Source organism: Mauremys mutica, chromosome 11 (assembly GCF_020497125.1).
Source record: "Mauremys mutica isolate MM-2020 ecotype Southern chromosome 11, ASM2049712v1, whole genome shotgun sequence".
NCBI lineage: Eukaryota > Metazoa > Chordata > Testudines > Geoemydidae > Mauremys > Mauremys mutica.
This window is the reverse complement of record NC_059082.1, coordinates 70511454-70531756: the sequence shown is the minus strand read 5'-3', so window position 1 is coordinate 70531756 and position 20303 is coordinate 70511454. Positions and strand designations below refer to the sequence as shown.

The 20303-nt window shown below is 43.4% G+C and overlaps 1 protein-coding gene across 4 annotated transcripts in view; it reads right to left on the bottom strand.

Moving 5' to 3' along the window:
• The window catches only part of VWA3A (von Willebrand factor A domain containing 3A), a 65157-nt gene that overhangs the window by 28391 nt on the left and 16463 nt on the right, over positions 1–20303 (bottom strand). For 3 of the 4 annotated variants that reach the window (XM_044980897.1, XM_044980898.1, XM_044980899.1), the window contains exons 13-16: positions 18118–18256; positions 17924–18027; positions 13396–13476; positions 2169–2263 (exon numbers count right to left, since the gene is read on the bottom strand). In XM_044980897.1, the coding sequence (XP_044836832.1) occupies positions 2169–2263; positions 13396–13476; positions 17924–18027; positions 18118–18256 (419 nt within the window). The remainder of the gene's footprint in view (positions 1–2168; positions 2264–13395; positions 13477–17923; positions 18028–18117; positions 18257–20303) is intronic. The other variant, XM_044980900.1, reaches the window with a different exon arrangement.

Here is a 20303-nt window from a genome sequence, read left to right as displayed (position 1 = left end):
GCTATACACATCAGGCTCTGTTTACATGGGATTTAAGACAGAACATTTCCCAAAGGGTCATTTCATAGATACCTCAAATTTAAATGCAGCAAAGAGTCCTGTGGCACCTTACAGACTAACAGAAGTTTTGGAGCATGAGCTTTCGTGGGTGAATACCCACTTCATTGGATGCATGTAGTGGAAATTTCCAGGGGCAGGTATATATATGCAAGCAAGAAGCAAGCTAGAGATAACGAGGTTAGTTCAATCAGGGAGGATGAGGCCCTCTTCTAGCAGTTGAGGTGTGAAAACCAAGGGAGGAGAAACTGGTTTTGTAGTTGGAAAGCCATTCACAGTCTTTGTTTAATCCTGAGCTGATGGTGTCAAATTTGCAGATGATCTGAAGCTCAGCAGTTTCTCTTTGAAGTCTGGTCCTGAAGTTTTTTTGCTGCAGGATGGCCACCTTAAGATCTGCTATTGTGTGGCTAGGGAGGTTGAAGTATTCTCCTACAGGTTTTTGTATATTGCCATTCCTAATATCTGATTTGTGTCTATTTATCCTTTTTCGTAGAGACTGTCCAGTTTGGCCGATGTACATAGCAGAGGGGCATTGCTGGCATATGATGGTGTATATTACATTGGTGGATGTGCAGGTGAATGAACCGGTGATGGTGTGGCAGATCTGGTTAGGTCCTGTGATGGTGTCTCTGGTGTAGATATGTCGGCATAATTCTGTGCCTACCTTCATGCCTCCAGCTTCCATCCCGGGCACACCACATGATCCATTGTCTACAGCTAAGCACTGAGGTACAACTGCATCTGCTCTAACCCCTCAGACAGAGACCAACACCTACAAAATCTCCACCAAGCATTCTCAAAACTACAATACCCGCACGAGGAAATAAGGAAAAAGATCAACAGAGCCAGACATGTACCCAGAAGCCTACTACTGCAAGACAAACCCATACAGGACTCCACTGGCCATCATATACAGTCCCCAGCTAAAACCCCTCCAACACATCATCAGGGATCTACAACCCATCCTGGACAATGATCCCACACTTTCACAGGCCTTGGGTTGCAGGCCAGTCCTCGCCCACAGACAACCTGCCAACCTGAAGCATATTCTCACCAGTAACTGCACACCGCACCATAGTACTTCTAATTCAGGAACCAATCCATGCAACAAACCTCGATGCAAACTCTGCCCACATATCTACACCAGCGACACCATCACAGGACCTAACCAGATCTGCCACACCATCACCGGTTCATTCACCTGCACATCCACCAATGTAATATACACCATCATATGCCAGCAATGCCCCTCTGCTATGTACATCGGCCAAACTTGACAGTCTCTATAGAAAAGGATAAATGGACACAAATCAGATATCAGGAATGGCAATATACAAAAACCTGTAGGAGAACACTTCAACCTCCCTGGCCACACAATAGCAGATCTTAAGGTGGCCATCCTGCAGCAAAAAAACTTCAGGACCAGACTTCAAAGAGAAACTGCTACGCTTCAGTTCATCTGCAAATTTGACACCATCAGCTCAGGATTAAACAAAGACTGTGAATGGCTTTCCAACTACAAAACCAGTTTCTCCTCCCTTGGTTTTCACACCTCAACTGCTAGAAGAGGGCCTCATCCTCCCTGATTGAACTAACCTCGTTATCTCCAGCCTGCTTCTTGCTTGCATATATATATATCTGCCCCTGGAAATTTCCACTACATGCATCCGACAAAGTGGGTATTCACCCACGAAAGCTCATGCTCCAAAACTTCTGTTAGTCTATAAGGTGCCACAGGACTCTTTGCTGCTTTTACAGATCCAGACTAACACGGCTACCCCTCTGATACTCAAATTTAAATGTGTATTTTAACTGGTCTCACTGAAACTATGGCTTCTTTTCTAGTATATTTGAACTTTGTGTCTTTATGGTCCAATGAACACCCCATCATCAATAATAAAAATATATACCTACATGCTGAACAGTACAATATCAATTTTCAAAAATGGATACTTAAATTGCATGCACACATCACTTACCTGAAAATGATGCATTTAGGAGTGTACATTTTCTGTACTGTCTCTCTATGCTCATTTACAGGCACAAAGTTAACACTGCCAAATTAGGATGCCACTTGTGCAACAGGGACCCCCAATGCCCAATATTAATACCTCAGTTCACAAACAGTTCCCCATATTCTTCTGCTAGCGACAGAAAGCCAGTCTATTCGCCTCTCATACGTTCTCACCATTCTATCAAGCTGTTTCTGTGAACAAATATAGACAACTGATGAATGGTGATTTTTAAAATAATCTAAATTAACATGTTTCTATTTCAGACTAAATCTGTATTTCCAAATATTTGTTGACCTAAAAATATGATAATTGACTATTACAAACTATACACATTTTAGTGAATAAAATCCAAGTATTTAAACTGATGGAAATGATCAGTTATGGTAAAGTAGATAAAGTTTCCAGTACCCTTACAGTTCATGTATTCTGTTAAGACATCTGCAAATAAGACACAGAAAATGATGAAGAAACTAAAAGGGCTCCGTGGTTCTCTGACTCGCACAATCTCCACTGACCACAGGAATGTCAGATGATAGTTTAGCTTGCTCATAATTGGCCTTTGTGCATTTTAGTTCATCATCTGTTAACGTCACTTGATGCAATTACTTTTCAATAATTTTGGCTATAACTCCATAGTCTTTAAAACTTCCTCAGAGGCGAAGCTGCTCCACAGTATATAAAATACACCTCTACCTCAATATAATGCTGTTCTTGGGAGCCAAAAAAATCTTACCACATTATAGGTGAAACCATGTTATATTGAACTTGCTTTGATCCACTAGAGTGTGCAGCCCCACCCTCCTGGAGCACTGCTTCACTGCGTTATATCCAAATTTGTGTTATATTGGGTGGCGTTATATCGAGATAGCAGTGTACTTGATTTTAGTCATAGGGAGGGACACTAGCATTTAGGTCTTTGAATTTCTAGGGCTCTGGGGAAAGGAGCATGTTCTGGCACAACTGTGGCACTATTATAGGAAGAAAGATATATATGCCAATCTTTCAAATGTGATTCAAATCCAGGGAGAACACCAGAGATGAGACCCAATGCTAGTCAGAGGAAAAGGAAGGGAGACAGGTCTACCAAAAGTTCAAGGAGCACAAGAGGAGGTCTGGAGCTTCCCGCAAGCCCTGCCCCTGTATGCATAGCTTGATGCTATATCAAGCAGGGTTTCCTACTTCCACCTCTAAAATGTACTGCGGACACTTCAGCATCCCACAGAGCCCAGGAATCCCTCCCTGCACAGTGGGATGAGGAAAAGGTGCTTGGCATTGCATGGTGATGAGGATGATTACAGTGAGCTGAGCAATAGCCAGGAGCTGTTTGATATACAACCAGAATCCCAGACAACTGTGCAAGTGCCCTGTGGCAATGCATGTGCCATCCTAGTAAGAGGGAGAATCTGGTAGCTGCAATTTATCAATACTGGTATATTCAATATACTATAATTGGGTCTGATAATTGCATGCCTGTATGTTAACATTAGCCAGAGAGAGTATGTCCAGCCATAGAGCCTTACCACAGCCCTACCCCCCACATACATCTGCAAACTTCAGCTGCTATTACTACAAACCAGGGGTGGGCAAACTATGCCTGCAGGCTGCATCCAGCCCGCCAGCCGTTTCAATCCCTTGAGCTTCCGCTGGGGAGCGGGATTTGGGGCTTGCCCCACTCCGGCACTCCAGCGGGGGAGCAGGGTCGGGGGCTGCTCCACGGGGCTCCCGGAAGCAGCAGCATGGCCCTCCTACAGCTCCTACGTGTAGGGGCAGCCAAGGGACTCTGCTTTGCACACTGCCCCTGCCCCAAGCGTTGCCTCTGCAGCTCCCATTGGCCAGGAACTGCAGCCAATGGGAGCTGCAGGGGCGATGCCTGCAGATGGGGTAGTGTGCAGAACCGCCTGACCGTACCTCTGCATAGAAGCTGGACAAGGGACATGCTGCTGCTTCCGGGAGCCATTTGAGGTAAGCGCCGCCTGGAGCCTGCATCCCTGAACCTTTCCCCACCCCCCAACTCCTTTCCCTAGTCCTGAGCCTCCTCCTGCCCTCCGAACCCCTTGGTCCCAGTCCAGAGCCCCCTCCTATACCCCAAACTCCTCATCCCCAGCCCCAACCCCAGAGCCCGCCCCCCCAGCCGGAGCCCCCATCTGGAGCCCTCATCCGCCCGCCCCACACCTCTGCCTCAGCCTGGAGCCCCCTCCTGCATCCTGAACTCCTCATTTCTGGCCCCGTCCCAGAGCCCTCACCCCCTCCCGCATCCCAACCCCAATTTACATCGGGGGTCCAAGGCAAATCCAGATCTAATGTCCAAGTTATAATTAAACCTCCCCTTTGCTTCTGTCCCTATAACAATGGCAGACAAGCATATACATGTAAAGCACTTCTGTTTCTAAGCAGCAGTTTTACTATAAAGATCAGAACTGCATCAACAGCAGCACTAGGCAATGTTCAGAGCAAAACCTAGCACAACATGTAAAATGAATGTATACAATGACTTGCATACCTATGCACTTCTGTAACACAGCACTGCTTTTAAGCTATTACTTGCAACTTGGCAAGGCACCATAAACCAAGAACCACATCCACAAACATATTCATAGCACAAACACAAAGGAAAATGGGAAATGACTGCCTAGGAAGGAGTACTGTGAAAAGGAATCTAGGGGTCATAGTGGATCACAAGCTAAATATGAGTCAACAGTGTAACACTGTTGCAAAAAAAGCAAACATCATTCTGGGATGTATTAGTAGGAGTATTGTAAGCAAGACACGAGAAGTAATTCTTCCGCTCTACTCTGTGCTGATTAGGACTCAGCTGCAGTATTGTGTCCAGTTCTGGGTGCCACATTTCAGGAAAGATGTGGACAAATTGGAGAAAGTTCAGAGAAGAGCAACAAAAATGATTAAAGTTCTAGAAAACATGACCTATGAGGGAAGATTGAAAAAATTGGGTTTGTTTAGTCTGGAGAAGAGAAGACTGAGAGGGGACATAACAGTTTTCAAGTACATGAAAGGCTGTTACAAAGAGGAGGGAGAAAAATTGTTGTCCTTAACCTCTGTGGATAGGACAAGAATCAATTAACTTAAATTGCAGCAAGGGCAGTTTAGATTGGACATTAGGAAAAACTTCCTATCAGAGTGGTTAAGCACTGGAATAAATTGCTTAGGGAGGTTGGGGATTGGGGATCATTGGGGATTTTTAAGAACAGGTTAGAGAAACACCTGTCAGGGATGGTCTAGATCGGTGGTTCTCAAAGCTGGTCCGCCGCTTGTTCAGGGAAAGTCCCTGGCGGGCCGGGCCGGTTTGTTTACTTGCCGCGTCCGCAGGTTCGGCCAATTGTGGCTCCCACTGGCCACGGTTCGCCGCTTCAGGACAATGGGGGCTGCAGGAAGCGGCGCGGGCCGAAGGATGTGCTGGCTGCCTTCCCACAGCCCCCATTGGCCTGGAGCAGCGAACTGCGGCCAGTGGGAGCCGTGATCGGACGAACCTGCGGACGCGGCAGGTAAACAAACCGTCCCGGCCCACCAGGGGCTTTCCCTGAACAAGTGGCGGACTGGCTTTGAGAAACCACTGGTCTAGATAATACTTAGTCCTGCCTTGAGTGCAGGGGACTGGACTAAATGACCTCTCGAGGCCCCTTCCAGTTCTATCATTCTATGATTACTTAGCATTTATCCACACTGAATTTCATCTGCCATTTTCTTGCCTAGTCACTCAGTTTTGTGAGATCCCCTTTGTAATTCTCTGCAGTCTGCTTTGGACTTAACTATCTTGAGTAATTTTGGATCATCTGCAAACCTTTCCACTTCACTGTTTACCCCCTTTTCCAGATCATTTATGAATATGTTGAACAGCACTGGTCCCAATACAGATCATTGGGGGACCCCGCTATTTCTCTCTCTACACTGTGAAAACTGACCATTTATTCCTTCCTTTGCTTCCTATCTTTTAACCAGTTACTGATCCATGAGAGGACCTTCCCTCATCACATGACTACTTACTTTGCTTAAGAACATTTAGTGAGGGCTTTCTGAAAGTCTAAGCACACTATATCCACAGGACCCACACATTTGTTGACCCTCTGAAAGAATTCTAATAGATTTGAAAAAGGAAATCGTGCATTACCAAAGCCCTGTTGAATCTTCTCCAACATATCCTGTTCATCTGTGCGTCTGATGATTCTGTTCTTTACTACTGTTTCTACCTATTTGCCTGGTACTGAAGTCAGGCTTATGAGCCTATAATTGCCAGGACTGCCTCTGGTGCATTTTAAAAATATTGACGTTACTTTAGCTATCTGCCAGTCATCTGGCACAGAGGCTGATTGAAGTGATAGGTTACATACCACATACAGTAGTTATGCAATTTCATATCTGAGCTCATTCACAACTCTTGGGCGATTACCAGCTGGTCCTGGTGACTTATTACTATTTAGTTTATCCATTTGTTCCAAATCTTCCTCTACTGACACCTCGCTCTCAGACAGTTCCTCAGATTTGTCTTCTAAAAAGAATGGCTCAGGTGTGGGAATCTCACTTACATCCTCTGTAGTGAAGACTGATGCAAAGAATTCATTTAGCTTCTCCACAACAGCCTTGTATTCCTCTAGTGCACCTTTATCATCTTGATCATCCAGTGTCCCCATTTTTTGGTACTTTCTGCTTCTGATATACTTAATTTTTTTTTTTTTGCTATTAGCTTTTGAGTCTTTTGCTAGATGCTCTTCAAATTGTTTTTTGGCTTGTCTTATTATGCTTTTACACTTGACATGCCAGAACTTGCACACCTCCAACTGACAGTTACAGTTCCTTGGGCTGCTGGCTGAATAGCTGGTTAACCTTTACGCACACAGATTTGGGATGCTGCCACAATTTTACAGAACATCGTATTAGCAAGTGGTATTTAATCTTTTCCCTGTTATTGTCAGGCCAAGTTGCCTTGGTTGGACCACCACTGTATGGCATATTCCCTTGCTGCTTCAGCGCTACTTCTGTGAGTGGATCACTGGGAAAAACAACTTGGCTACATACACTCCCAGGCAGCCTCTGGGCCTCTTACACACCTCCCTTCTCTGCCACTTTACTATCCATCTGATGGATAAATCCTCAAGGATTCACAACTGCCGAAATTCATTCAGCAGTCTTTACTATACTATTCTTATATGTACCTCATGTCCTGCCCCATCCCTATTTAAGTGACCTGGTTAAGTACCCCCCCACATACTCACCATCCTGTATGGTCTAAAATGCCTACAATCCCCCTATAATTCTGATGCTAACCCCAAATGTAGACTGCCCAAGATAAGAGCGTCTGAGTAGCTGGCATAGCTATCTACCATAGAATGCTAATTCCTCAAACCTAACAACTGCTATTTGTTTAATCTGTTTATCAGTGACCTTTGTGGGGAGAACTTCACCAACACCTACAGAACATCTGGTAACTATCAGAGCAACCCTCTTCCCCCCCCCACACACACACATAGGGGAGGAGACATTTACAGAGATTTTTCAAGTATCAGAGGGGTAGCCGTGTTAGTCTGGTTCTGTAAAAGCAGCAAAGAATCCTGTGGCACCTTATAGACTAACAGACGTTTTGCAGCATGAGCTTTCGTGGGTGAATACCCACTTCGTCGGATGCAAGTAGTGGAAATTTCCAGGGGCAGGTATATATAAGCAAGCAAGAAGCAAGCTAGAGATAACGAGGTTAGATCAATCAGGGAGGATGAGGCCCTGTTCTAGCAGTTGAGGTGTGAAAACCAAGGGAGGAGAAACTGGTTCAGAACCAGTTTCTCCTCCCTTGGTTTTCACAGCTCAACTGCTAGAGGTGTGAAAACCAAGGGAGGAGAAACTGGTTCTGTAGTCGAACTACAGAACCAGTTTCTCCTCCTTTGGTTTTCACACCTCAACTGCTAGAACAGGGCCTCATCCTCCATGATTGATCTAACCTCGTTATCTCTAGCTTGCTTATATATACCTGCCCCTGGAAATTTCCACTACTTGCATCCGACGAAGTGGGTATTCACCCACGAAAGCTCATGCTGCAAAACGTCTGTTAGTCTATAAGGTGCCACAGGATTCTTTGCTGCTTTTACAGAACCAGACTAACACGGCTACCCCTCTGATACTTGAAAAATCTCTGTAAATGTGTCCTCCCCTGTGTGTGTGGGGGGGGGGGGGGGAGAGAAGAGGGTTGCTCTGATAGTTACCAGATGTTCTGTAGGTGTTGGTGAAGTTCTCCCCACAAAGGTCACTGATAAACAGATTAAACAAATAGCAGTTGTTAGGTTTGAGGATTTAGCATTCTATGGTAGATAGCTATGCCAGCTACTCAGACGCTCTTATCTTGGGCAGTCTACATTTGGGGTTAGCATCAGAATTATATGGGGATTGTAGGCATTTTAGACCATACAGGATGGTGAGTATGTGGGGGGTACTTAACCAGGTCACTTAAATAGGGATGGGGCGGGACATGAGGTACATATAATGTGTGCAGTAACTTTCAACAACCTTGAACTCTATTTAAAACACAGTAAGGCGTGCCTCATAAACAACTTTGAATTTATTAACCACACACCATAAACTGTATACAATGAAGTTTGATTGAGGCCCTGTTCTAGCAGTTGAGGTGTGAAAACCAAGGGAGGAGAAACTGGTTCTGTAGTTCGACTACAGAACCAGTTTCTCCTCCCTTGGTTTTCACACCTCAACTGCTAGAACAGGGCCTCATCCTCCCTGATTGATCTAACCTCGTTATCTCTAGCTTGCTTATATATACCTGCCTGTAAACGGGTCGGGACTCACCCCTGCGGCGCCTCCTACTGGTTACTCCGCAACTTAGCTCTTTTTCCAGTCCGGAGCGCCCTCTGCAGGCTGGTGATCCACCTGCTTTACTCTCAGCCCCGTGTCCCTCCCTGGACCCGGTGCCCCTTTTACTGTAACTGGGTCTCCCCCTCTCAGGGGAACCCCCCCCACCACGCTATCCCCACTTGCCTCAGAATGGCTACTGCTCAGTCACTATCGAGCCCCATATCCTGGGACAGACTGCAGTGTCAGCCTTCTCATCACCGGCAACGGGGTTCGGACCTGCTGCTTTGCCTATCCTTAGGTTGCCCCCTGCAAACCCCAGTACCTCTTAGCCCCGTACTAGGCCGCAGGCCTGGGGCTTTCCTAGGCTGGAGCTTCCCCAGCCCCTCAGCCTTTTCCCCGTCCTGCTTCACCCTAGGTACTTATCTTAACGTCTAAGCAGCCAGGCCCATCTCTCTCTAACCACAGAGAGAGACTCTCTGGCTTCCTGGCTGCTCTGGCCTTTTATAAGGCCCTGGGCTCAGTTTGGGGCGTGGCCCCCAGCTGCCGCCATTTCCCCAATCAGCCCAGCCAAAAGCCCCTTCCCAGGGCTGTTTTAAAGCCCCAAAGGGCAGGAGCGGGTAGCCAGCCCGGTACACTGCCCCTGGAAATTTCCACTACTTGCATCCGACGAAGTGGGTATTTACCCACGAAAGCTCATGCTGCAAAACGTCTGTTAGTCTATAAGGTGCCACAGGATTCTTTGCTGAGAGATTTTTCAGGAGATCAAGGCAAATGTGAGGAATGCTAGGGAGTGGTGTGAAATCTGCTGGAGGAGACGTGGAAAGACAGGCACAGAAAGACATGCTGCTGCTACTGAAGCAGCAGACACCATTGCTGAACAGTGAATATATCAAGGATAATACTGCAGCAGTTCCACCCACTCTAAAGCATGAGTAATACTGGCTGCTGGTAAGGATAGTACACCTCTCCACCCCTGAATCACACACCTTTCTTGCAGTAGTTCCCATTACACTCAACTCCAATAGACAAACAGCATAGGGAATAAAGAGAAATGTTTTGACTAGACACTGCAATCTGTGATGCATGACATTCAGTCTGCATGTTAAACTTCATTGTATACAGTTTATGGTGTGTGGTTAATAAATTCAAAGTTGTTTATGAGGCACGCCTTACTGTGTTTTAAATAGAGTTCAAGGTTGTTGAAAGTTACTGCACACATTTATTGTGTTTTTTTGGCATTACGGAGCTGTCTGAGGTGGTAGAAAGTACTTCATATAACCAGAAAGGCTTCTATACCACAATAAAAAATTTCAATAAGATATTAAAGCTAATAATTCACGTACACTACAAAAAATTGCCTTTATGCAATCCTCATTAAAATTTCTAATACAAGTCATATTCATGCATATTATCCGAAGACCGGCTCAGTCAGTGTACATATTCCATGAGACGTCAGGCTACTACTCACTGTCAGAGGACACGCTTAAGCTTCCTTCACCCACACAGTGCTAATGGTGGCACTATTAATTGGCTTACTTTCAGGCTGTTTGAATTTAGCCGACAGTCTGTCTGTCCACCTCACTTTATCTACCCTGGCATTAGGGTTTCACCCTTGGTCTCACAGATGTTATGCAATCTGCTGCATGCAGCAATAACTGCGGGAAAAAATTCCTTGCTGAATTTGAATCTTGCCATGAAATACCTGCCCTTCAGTCTTCCAAAGACACACTCACGTTCATTCTGTAGCTGCACAGGAGATAATTAAACCTTCCCTTACTTCTGTCTAAGTTGCTGATGTTTGGCTTCATAAACCAGGGAAGCAAAGGGAAGGTAGAGTCACTAAGAATCACAATTGGCATAGAAACTCTGTTAAAGTCAATTGGATGTCTGGAAAGTGTCCCAGCTTTCAGCTGGTCAAAAAGTCGTGTATTTCTAAAAATCCATGTGTCATGGATTTTTCCAGACCAGCCAACTTTGTGTTGTCAGTACATCAATTCTTGGTGATCCACCCAACTACATAAACATCAAGAAACACTCATTTTATTTACTTGGAGGCTGGTGGTCGGGAGGGCACAGAATGGGGACATGCGTAGTCTACTGTCTCAGCAGTTAAGGAAGCCCATGTTGTTGAATCCATCTATTATTTCCTGCATGTTGCCCTGCCTTATTGCCCTATATAGCAGGACATGCTTTATTGACTTGTATACCTCAATGATGACTGCCTTCATTGTTGATTTTCCAATGCCAAACTGATTCCTCACTACTTGACAGCATTCCAGGGTTGTAAGTTTCCATATGGTGATTGCCATTAATTTCTGTCTTGTAAGGGCAATTCTCGTCTTGGTGTTTCTGTGCTGCAGGACTCGAGTGAGCTCAGCACATAACTGCAGGGATGTGGAGTTCTGCATCTGAAAGTTCTGGACCCCAGTGCTAGTTGACGTAGGTTCGCATGACATTCCAATTGTGCCACTTGGTACTCACTGAACTGGAGCACACCAGGCAGTTGTATGAATGGCTGTAATAACCATTACAAATGGTTGGGTCATTACACTAATTGAATCTATTTCCCTATGTTAAGTTCTCCTCACACCTTCTATGGGCCATCTTAATTATCACTTCAAAAAGTTTTTTTTCCTCCTGCTGATGATAGCTCATCTCAATTAATTAGACTTTTCCTGTTATGCATACTTCCACCTTTTCATGTTCTCTGTATGTATAAATATCTCCTGTCTGTGTGTTCCATTCTATGCATCTGAAGAAGTGAGCTGTAGCTCACGAAAGCTCATGCTAAAATAAATTTGTTAGTCTTTAAGGTGCCACAAGTACTCCTGTTCTTTTTGCGGATACAGACTAACACGGCTGCTACTCTGAAACCTGTAATAACCTAGCCACTACATTCACTGTTCACTTATTTTCAGCTGAGCCTGAGTGGTGCAGCCTTGAAAATACAACAAAGTTTCTTCTCTGTGTCACATCCATGTTGTTATGAGTTTGAAAATGGCGCATGAGAGCAGTAGATTATGTGGTGGAACAGAACGAATTGTGTGCATTTAACCCAAATTCCCAAAATTTCCTGAGAGGAATGAGGTATCCCACAACATACAGCAGCTGCCTCATAATGCACAGTGACAATTTCCCACGAGGCAGTGTTCCTGAAGGCAGCATGGAGGACACTGAAATGCTTATCCACAGTACAACATACCTTTTGCTGGTCTAACCTGATGCTGCATGGACATGATGGACCAGCACAAACAATGAAGCATGAATGAACTCTTCTGAAATAATTGCACTATGCTGGCAACACTTTTCCTGTTCAAAATTTCTAGAGTACATAAGACCTTAGGGCATTCTAAAACCTGAATTACACAGTACCCTGAATTGCACATATAAGGCAAACCAGTGCATCTGGGAGGGTGAGGGGGTGGGGGGGGGAGGGAAGATGTATTGTCAGGAGACAAGAGTTCCCTGTTTTCTATTCTTTAACAGATGTGAGCCCTAGCATTTATGGTTACATAAATTACATTTCATCCAAACACATGGAAAGGCTATTGTGGGAATGATCATCCAAATCTGAGGTTAAAATGCGACTCACATATATGATATGCAGAGCTACTAAGGACTATAAAGTGAACATTTCTATGATGGCCCTTTGATGATTATTAACACTTAGCACTTATACAGAACTTTTCATCCATTAATCTCACATTGCTTTACAATGGTAGGTAAGAATTACCGTGATTCACTGATGGAGGAGAAACTGAGGCACAGAAAGGGTAAGTAATTTTCAGGTCACATGGGAAATCAGACTATATTTTGAATTTTGCCTATGTCTCCTGACTCCTGTCTGTCTACTCTCCTATCACCTGACAATACTGCTTCTTTTTAGGTGTAACAGCGTACACCTGAAACAAAAATATTCCAGCATATAGACGGGTGCCATATCACACAGCAGTTGTCGGAGCTTGTGAGTGCTTTGCTTGCTAAAATGCCCAATGTATGACCTAGTTTTAATTTTTTGTCTGACTAATGACTGCTAGGCATTCTGCTTTATTGGACTTGTTTACTTCTCAGACTGAATAGAATGGGGACACAGTCGTAATTAAGATATGAAATTATAGGAGAGGATTGTATTAGGGTGGGTTTGGGAGTTACTACTTTTAATACTGTAACACCAGAATAGGATGGAATAATTACTATGTGTTCACAATAACTTGCTGCTGGACAACAAAGCATGTTTGGCACTAGTCCAGCAGTGCTCCTGACAGACCTGTTCCTCTTGTTTAGAATTTTTCATTGTTAGATTAATCTGCTCATATATCCAACCAGGTTACTGGCTCCTGTATGCTGCAGATACACTCAATGACAGCTGTAAACATCTCGTCTTGTAACCAACTGTGCCTGTGAACCCACTCTGTTGCTGGCCTTTTCTCAGAGCAGGATAATGACTGAGATGGAATAACTAGGTGTGCATGGATAGTACTGGATGGCAGGACCAACTAGACAAATATTAGTAACTCACCTGATAGTCATATAATATTGGTGGGTCCACGTGGACATTTTTCACAGTCCCATCATGCCATTCAAACTGCATCATTGCTTTCTGAAAGGATGAGAAAACACTCAGCTGTTTAAAGCAACATGTATGTTGTAAGTTACATAATATATATCTTCAAGTCAGTGGCACTGCTATGGGTACCCGCATGGCCCCTCAGTATGCCAACATCTTTATGGCTGACTTAGAACAACGCTTCCTTAGCTCTCGTTCCCTAACACCCCTACTCTACTTGCACTACATTGATGACATCTTCATCATCTGGACTCATGGAAAAGAAGCCCTCGAGGAATGCCACCGTGATTTTAACAATTTCCATCCCACCATCAACCTCAGCCTAAAGCAATCCACACAAGCGGTCTATTTCCTAGACACTACTGTGCTAATAAGCGATGGTCACATAAATACCACCCTATACCGGAAACCCACTGACCACTATACTTACTTACATGCCTTCAGCTTCCATCCCGGACACACCACACGATCCATTGTCTACAGCCAAGCTCTAAGATACAACCGTATTTGCTCCAATCCCTCAGACAGAGATAAACACCTACAAGATCTCTATCAAGCATTCTTAAAACTACAATACCCACCTGCTGAAGTGAAAAAACAGATTGACAGAGCCAGAAGAGTACCCAGAAGCCACCTACTACAGGACAGGCCTAAAAAAGGAAAATAACAGAACGCCACTAGCCATCACCTACAGCCCGCAACTAAAACCTCTCCAGCGCATCATCAAAGATCTACAACCTATCCTTAAAGATGATCCCTCACTCTCACAGATCTTGGGAGACTGGCCAGCCCTCGCTTATAGACAGCCTCCCAACCTGAAGCAAATACTCACCAGCAACCGCACATCATACAACATATACGCTAACCCAGGAACCTATCCTTGCAACAAAGCCTGATGCCAGCTCTGTCCACATATCCATTCAAGTGACACCATCATAGGACCTAATCACATCAGACACGCCATCAGGGGCTCGTACACCTGCACATCTACCAACGTGATATATGCCATCATGTGCCAGCAATGCCCCTCTGCCATGTACATTGGCCAAACCGGACAGTCTCTACGCAAAAGAATAAATGGACACAAATCTGACATCAGGAATCATAACATTCAAAAACCAGTGGGAGAACACTTCAACCTCTCTAACCACTCAGTGACAGACCTGAAGGTGGCAATTTTGCAACAAAAAAACTTCAAAAAACAGACTCCAAAGAGAAACTGCTGAACTCGAATTAATATGCAAATTAGATACAATTAACTCTGGCCTAAACAGAGACTGGGAATGGTTGGGTCATTACACTAATTGAATCTATTTCCCTATGTTAAGTTCTCCTCACACCTTCTATGGGCCATCTTAATTATCACTTCAAAAAGTTTTCTTTCCTCCTGCTGATGATAGCTCATCTCAATTGATTAGACTTTTCCTGTTGTTATGCATACTTCCACCTTTTCATGTTCTCTGTATGTATAAATATCTCCTGTCTGTGTGTTCCATTCTATGCATCCGAAGAAGTGAGCTGTAGCTCACGAAAGCTCATGCTAAAATAAATTTGTTAGTCTTTAAGGTGCCACAAGTACTCCTATTCTTTCCATTGAGTTTATTAATGAAGAAATACATAGACTATAGTTAATGACATTATATGTCTGACTTAAATCCATAAATGTAAGAAAACTCAGTCTATGGAGTTTCACCTGCTTACATCAGGGCTGAATTTGATTCTGTGAGCCTAAGAGGCAGAACACAGAAGGATATTTAAACCTGCACTGATTAGGCATCATACTTTCAAATAAATACTACTTTTTCAGATAAAAATCTATCAGACAACCTCTTTGGACTGGATATTCTATACAGGATGAAAGCTTTCTGAGCAGGCCATACAATGAGGCATTATACTTTTTTTAAAAAGTTTTTTATTTGGAGCCAGTGCTGCAAGGTACTCCTGCAAGAGTATTCACAACTCCAGTGAAGTTCAAGGAAGCTGAGAGTATTTAGAATCTCACAAGGCCAGTCCAGAGAAGTTATTTAGGGTCATACAACTAGGAATACTGCTCTCTGTGGCAGCAATGCTACACAATTGAAAACTAATACTTTACCGCATTTTTCCATCAGCGTACGATGACTTCAGGTAATATGAAAACAACAAAGAGATTTGGATACATATTCTGATTATATTCACCCAAGGAGACAACCCCTTCCTCCACCCCACAAAAAAAACCCATATCAAACCTATCAACAAACCTTTCCCCCTCAAAAAAAACAACCACCCCCCACCAAGATCCCACTCTGGAGAATAAACTTTACAATGTCATCAGAGCATAAAACACAATTTAAAAAATTGGTTTCTGGCAGCCCAACAGAAGTTTCAGAGCTGATGTCTCCTCACTGAAAATGCCCTACCTCTACCCTCAGTCCCCTGCTGTAACCAGGAGGCTAACAGACACTGATAAGGAAGCTTATAGAATACAGGAGAACTACAAAAAATTAGTGTGCCCTTCTTATATGCTGGTAAACTACCCTTGGCACTCAGACGGCCTAGTAGAAACATTGAAAGCTGGGAGGGGTTGCAAGAATTTAGGAGGACAGGATTAGAATCCAAAATGACCGTGACAAATTGGAGAATTGGTCTGAATTCAACAAGATAAAATTCAATAATGACAAGTGAAAAAATACTTCACATAGGAAGAAAAAAAATCAAAGGCGTAACTATAAAATGGAGAGTAACTGACTCGGTGGTAGTACTGCTGAAAAGGTTCTTTGGGTTATAATGGATTCACAAGCTGAGAGTCAACAATGTGATGCAGTTGTGAAAGAGGATAATAGCATACTGGGGTGTATTAACAGGCGTGTCATAAAATTGTCAGCTTTAGCTGGTAATGAAGGATTAACTGCTTCCTCTGGGGAGGATGAAATAATTGCCAAAGATGCAGAAGGGGGTCACACGTTCCTCCAGATGATGATGATCAGTACTCTGTACATCTTATTTGAGATCACAAAGGCCATGCTGTTGAGGATGTTGCATTGATTTGGGAAGCTCAACTGCAGGAGACCATCTATTCCTGGATGAGGTGGAGGCATGCTCAAAAAATATGGTCCTAAATAATGAGGTTGAGGATTTCATAAGACCAAGACGGCATACCATAAGGATATGGCCTATGAGATCATGGTGGAGGAATCCAGGGAGTCTGCACTTTGCCCGATCTATGTCTCTCACAGCTAGATGATGTGACCTTCTTTGATTCCTGCTCATGGATTTACTCAGGCAGTGAGTTTCTGCTATAAGCTAATGAAAAAGATTCAGAAGAATAAACTTCCTCTAGAGAAAAGGTGATCTCTGAAGAACTTTGGGGGTTCTAGACAATTCTCCCTGAGATATAGATATTGGATGCTGATGAGGCTGGACAAAGTTAAATCTTCCTTATCAGTACCGTAAGTACTGACAGAAGCTTTGTAGATGTTGGTAATGGTGTCATGTTTGGAAGGTTAGGTTCCAGTTCCAGTGCAACAGGTAAATCCAGATGTTGCAAATGTAGCCAGAGCAGAGGTTGATTGCTCTGAAGGAGGTGGTATTGAAGGCTCCAATACTATGGGGATCGATGCAGATCTCATTTCTCTATGTGGTACCAAGGTTTCTGGAACTGACAGAACCACTGTAGTCAGTATTGATAGAGGAGGGTTGGCAACTGAGCTCAAATAGTAGTGTGGGGCTGAAAAGTGCACCTCTTTTGATAGAGTAGAACTGAGGTGCAGGTCAGATGTATGATAACTCTTTGACTTCCTCTTAGACTATACTGAGGATGGTGATAGGTTTGGAGTCATGGTCTTAGATGTCTGCTCTTCTCTCCCACATATAACTGGAGCAACTGACTGAGCCATACTGCAAAGAGAGCTTCCTGGTAATATTAAATGCAATTGAGGGGCACTGGCTCTGTATAGTCACAATGCTGGAAAAGGTAGATAGTGCTAAGGGCATGTTTCCCAACAATGGGAATATGTGGAGGCCAACTTGGAAAGATGTTGTTTGCAACACACGTATAATAACTTGTCTCCACAAAAACAGCTTACCACGCACTTTATGAAAGTGTTGGTTGCAACAACCTGGATGAGGTCTTTAGCTCAGATCCGGGTGAACCAGTGCAGTCTACAATTATTTACTCCTAGTCTGCACAGGAAGCTACAAACCTTGCAATTGCACTAGTTCAGCCAGTTGCCTTAACTCTTCCCACAATGTAATGCCTGAGGTTTAGACAATTACCACACATTTGTGAATAATATCTGGCTAACAGACACCAGGCTGACTTTTCAGTCAATGGTTTTATCTAAGGACATTTAAAAAGCAAAGAGCACTTGATTAATAAAGTGGGCTCCAGAGAGGAAAGAGCTGCAGCTTTGTGAAAGTGAACATACATTAAAATGAGTCATCACTATCTTGTGCAACAGATAAAGGAACATGGAGGAGGAGGAACAGGTCAATTATTTACCTCATGCAGAGTTGATGACACAGTTTTCTGAAGAATAGGCACAAATTCTTCCACAGGTGAAAAAGCATTAGGAGCCAAAACTTGATAAAGGCTTAACTTCTTGGCTATAGCAAGCAAGGAAAATGCTAAATGAAATATATACTGATTTTGTAATCCATGCTTCATATCACATTAAGCTCTTTTATATGCAATACCTTTCAATCCATTTGTCTTTAACCAGCATGCAGAGGTTTTGGCCAGGAAGCTTGGCATTTGAACAACAAGAGGTCCTTCATGGTTTGGAGGCTTGGGTAGGAAACTAGCAGGCGTCAACTTGGTAAATACTGTGGAAATCTAGAGATTTAAAAAATGCTTTATGTAAATATCAATATTTGTTTTCTCAATTTTAAAACATAGAAGCATAGAAATGTAGGGGTGGAAGGGACCTTGCGGGGTCATGTAGTCCAAGTCCCCTGCACTGAGGCAGGACCAAATATACTTAAACCATCCCTGACAGATGTTTGTCTAACCTGTTCTTAAAAACCTCCAGTGATGAAGATTCCACAACCTCTGTTGATAACCAGTTCCAATACTTAATTATGCTTATAGTGAGAAAGTTTTTCCTAATATCTAACCTAAATCTCCCTTGCTGCAGTTTAAACTAACTACTTCTTGTCCTATCTCCAGTGGACATGAAGAACAATTGACCACTGTCCGCCAAGACTTCTCAGGTCTTTTCAGCCTTCTTTCCTTGAGACTCAACATATGGACAGTTTTTTAAACCTTTCCTCATAGGTTAGGTTTTCTAAACCTTTTATTATTTTTGTTGCCCTTCTCTGGACTCTTCAATTTGTCCACATCTTTCTTAAAGTGTGGTGCCGAAAACTGGACACAATACTCCAGCTAAGGCCTCACCAGTGCGGAGTACAAGTGGTGCATTTACCTCTTGTGTCTTACACACAATGCTCCTGTTAATAGACTCCAGAATAATAACAGCCTTTTTCACAACTGTATCACATTGCTGGCTCATGTTCAATTTGTGATCCACTACAACCCCCAGATCCTTTTCAGCATTACTACTCCCAAGCCAGTTTTTTCCCCAGTTTGTATTTGTGCATCAACTTTTCCTTCCTAAACGTAGCACTTGTCTTTATTGAATTTAATCTTGTTGATTTGAGATCAATTCTTCAATGTATCAAGATAATTTTGCCATAGCAGTTTTACATAAAATGTGAGGTACCAGTTGCACAGCTAACTAAAAACTGGCAGAATGCTGTAAAATATTTTGAACATAGATAATGTTTCCAATAATCCCTTTTAAAATAGCTTTTGGAGTACAGCATTCCACTGCATACATTGTGTTAGGCACTTTGCAAACCTGTGGACTTCAATGGGATTGCACATTATTACTGCAGCACTAGGGCTCAAAAACTGTTCTACATGTTCTTAACAACTCCATAATTATCAAGGGCTGTACAAAAGATATAAAAGGAGCAGAAGTAGTGCCCCTCACTGTGAAGTAGTGTAGAAAGTAATGCTTCTTCAAAATAGACCAGATGTCAGTCCAAGGACCAGTGTGCCTGCTGGCCAATTCTACAACAATAGAGAGCCATTTGGATTTGTTCTCTGTGAGACAGAGTTTTGCCCCCGTATGCTTATTAAAATGTTACTGTTCTATAAAAATTGAAACAAAATTACAGTTAAATTTCTCAACATTATTTTCTCCTCTGGCTGCTGACCAGTGATTTCCTCTCAACTATGTTGAGATGTGTTTCCACTACTGCTACATCTGACACTCTTTGGTCAAACAGAAATGGTTGTGGTTAAAAAACACACCCAGATAATATTTTCTTGCAAACAAAGTACATCATTTCACTTAAACCGAGTCTCCATGCATTTATTTACACTACAGAAAAGAAGTAGGCTTTTGGTTTAATTTAGGTTAAGTTTATTCCCTTTGCACCAGAAATATGTATTTTCTCTCATCAACCTCCCTTGACCCCACTTGCCTCTCCAACTAGCCCTCCTTCTCTTTTCCATCTCTAAGCTCACTGAATGCATTGTCTGCAACTTCTTTCTAGAGTTCCTCTCCTCTACTCCATCCTGGACCCTCTCCAGTCTGGCTACTGCCCCTTGCACTCCTCTGATCAGTCTCTCACTCTAGTGACCTCTTCCGGGCCAAAGCTCAAGACCAATACTTCATACTCATACTCCTCAATATGTCAGCTTACTTTAACTCATGCTTTTTTCTCTTGAAGTTTTATCCTCCTTCAGCTTTTTTGACTCTGTCCTTTCCTGGTTCTCCTCCTACCTCTCCAATTGCTTTTCCAGTGTCTCATCTGGAGAATCCTCCTCATCCTATCCCTTCAACTTTCTTTGGGGTCCTAAAGGGCTCTGTCCT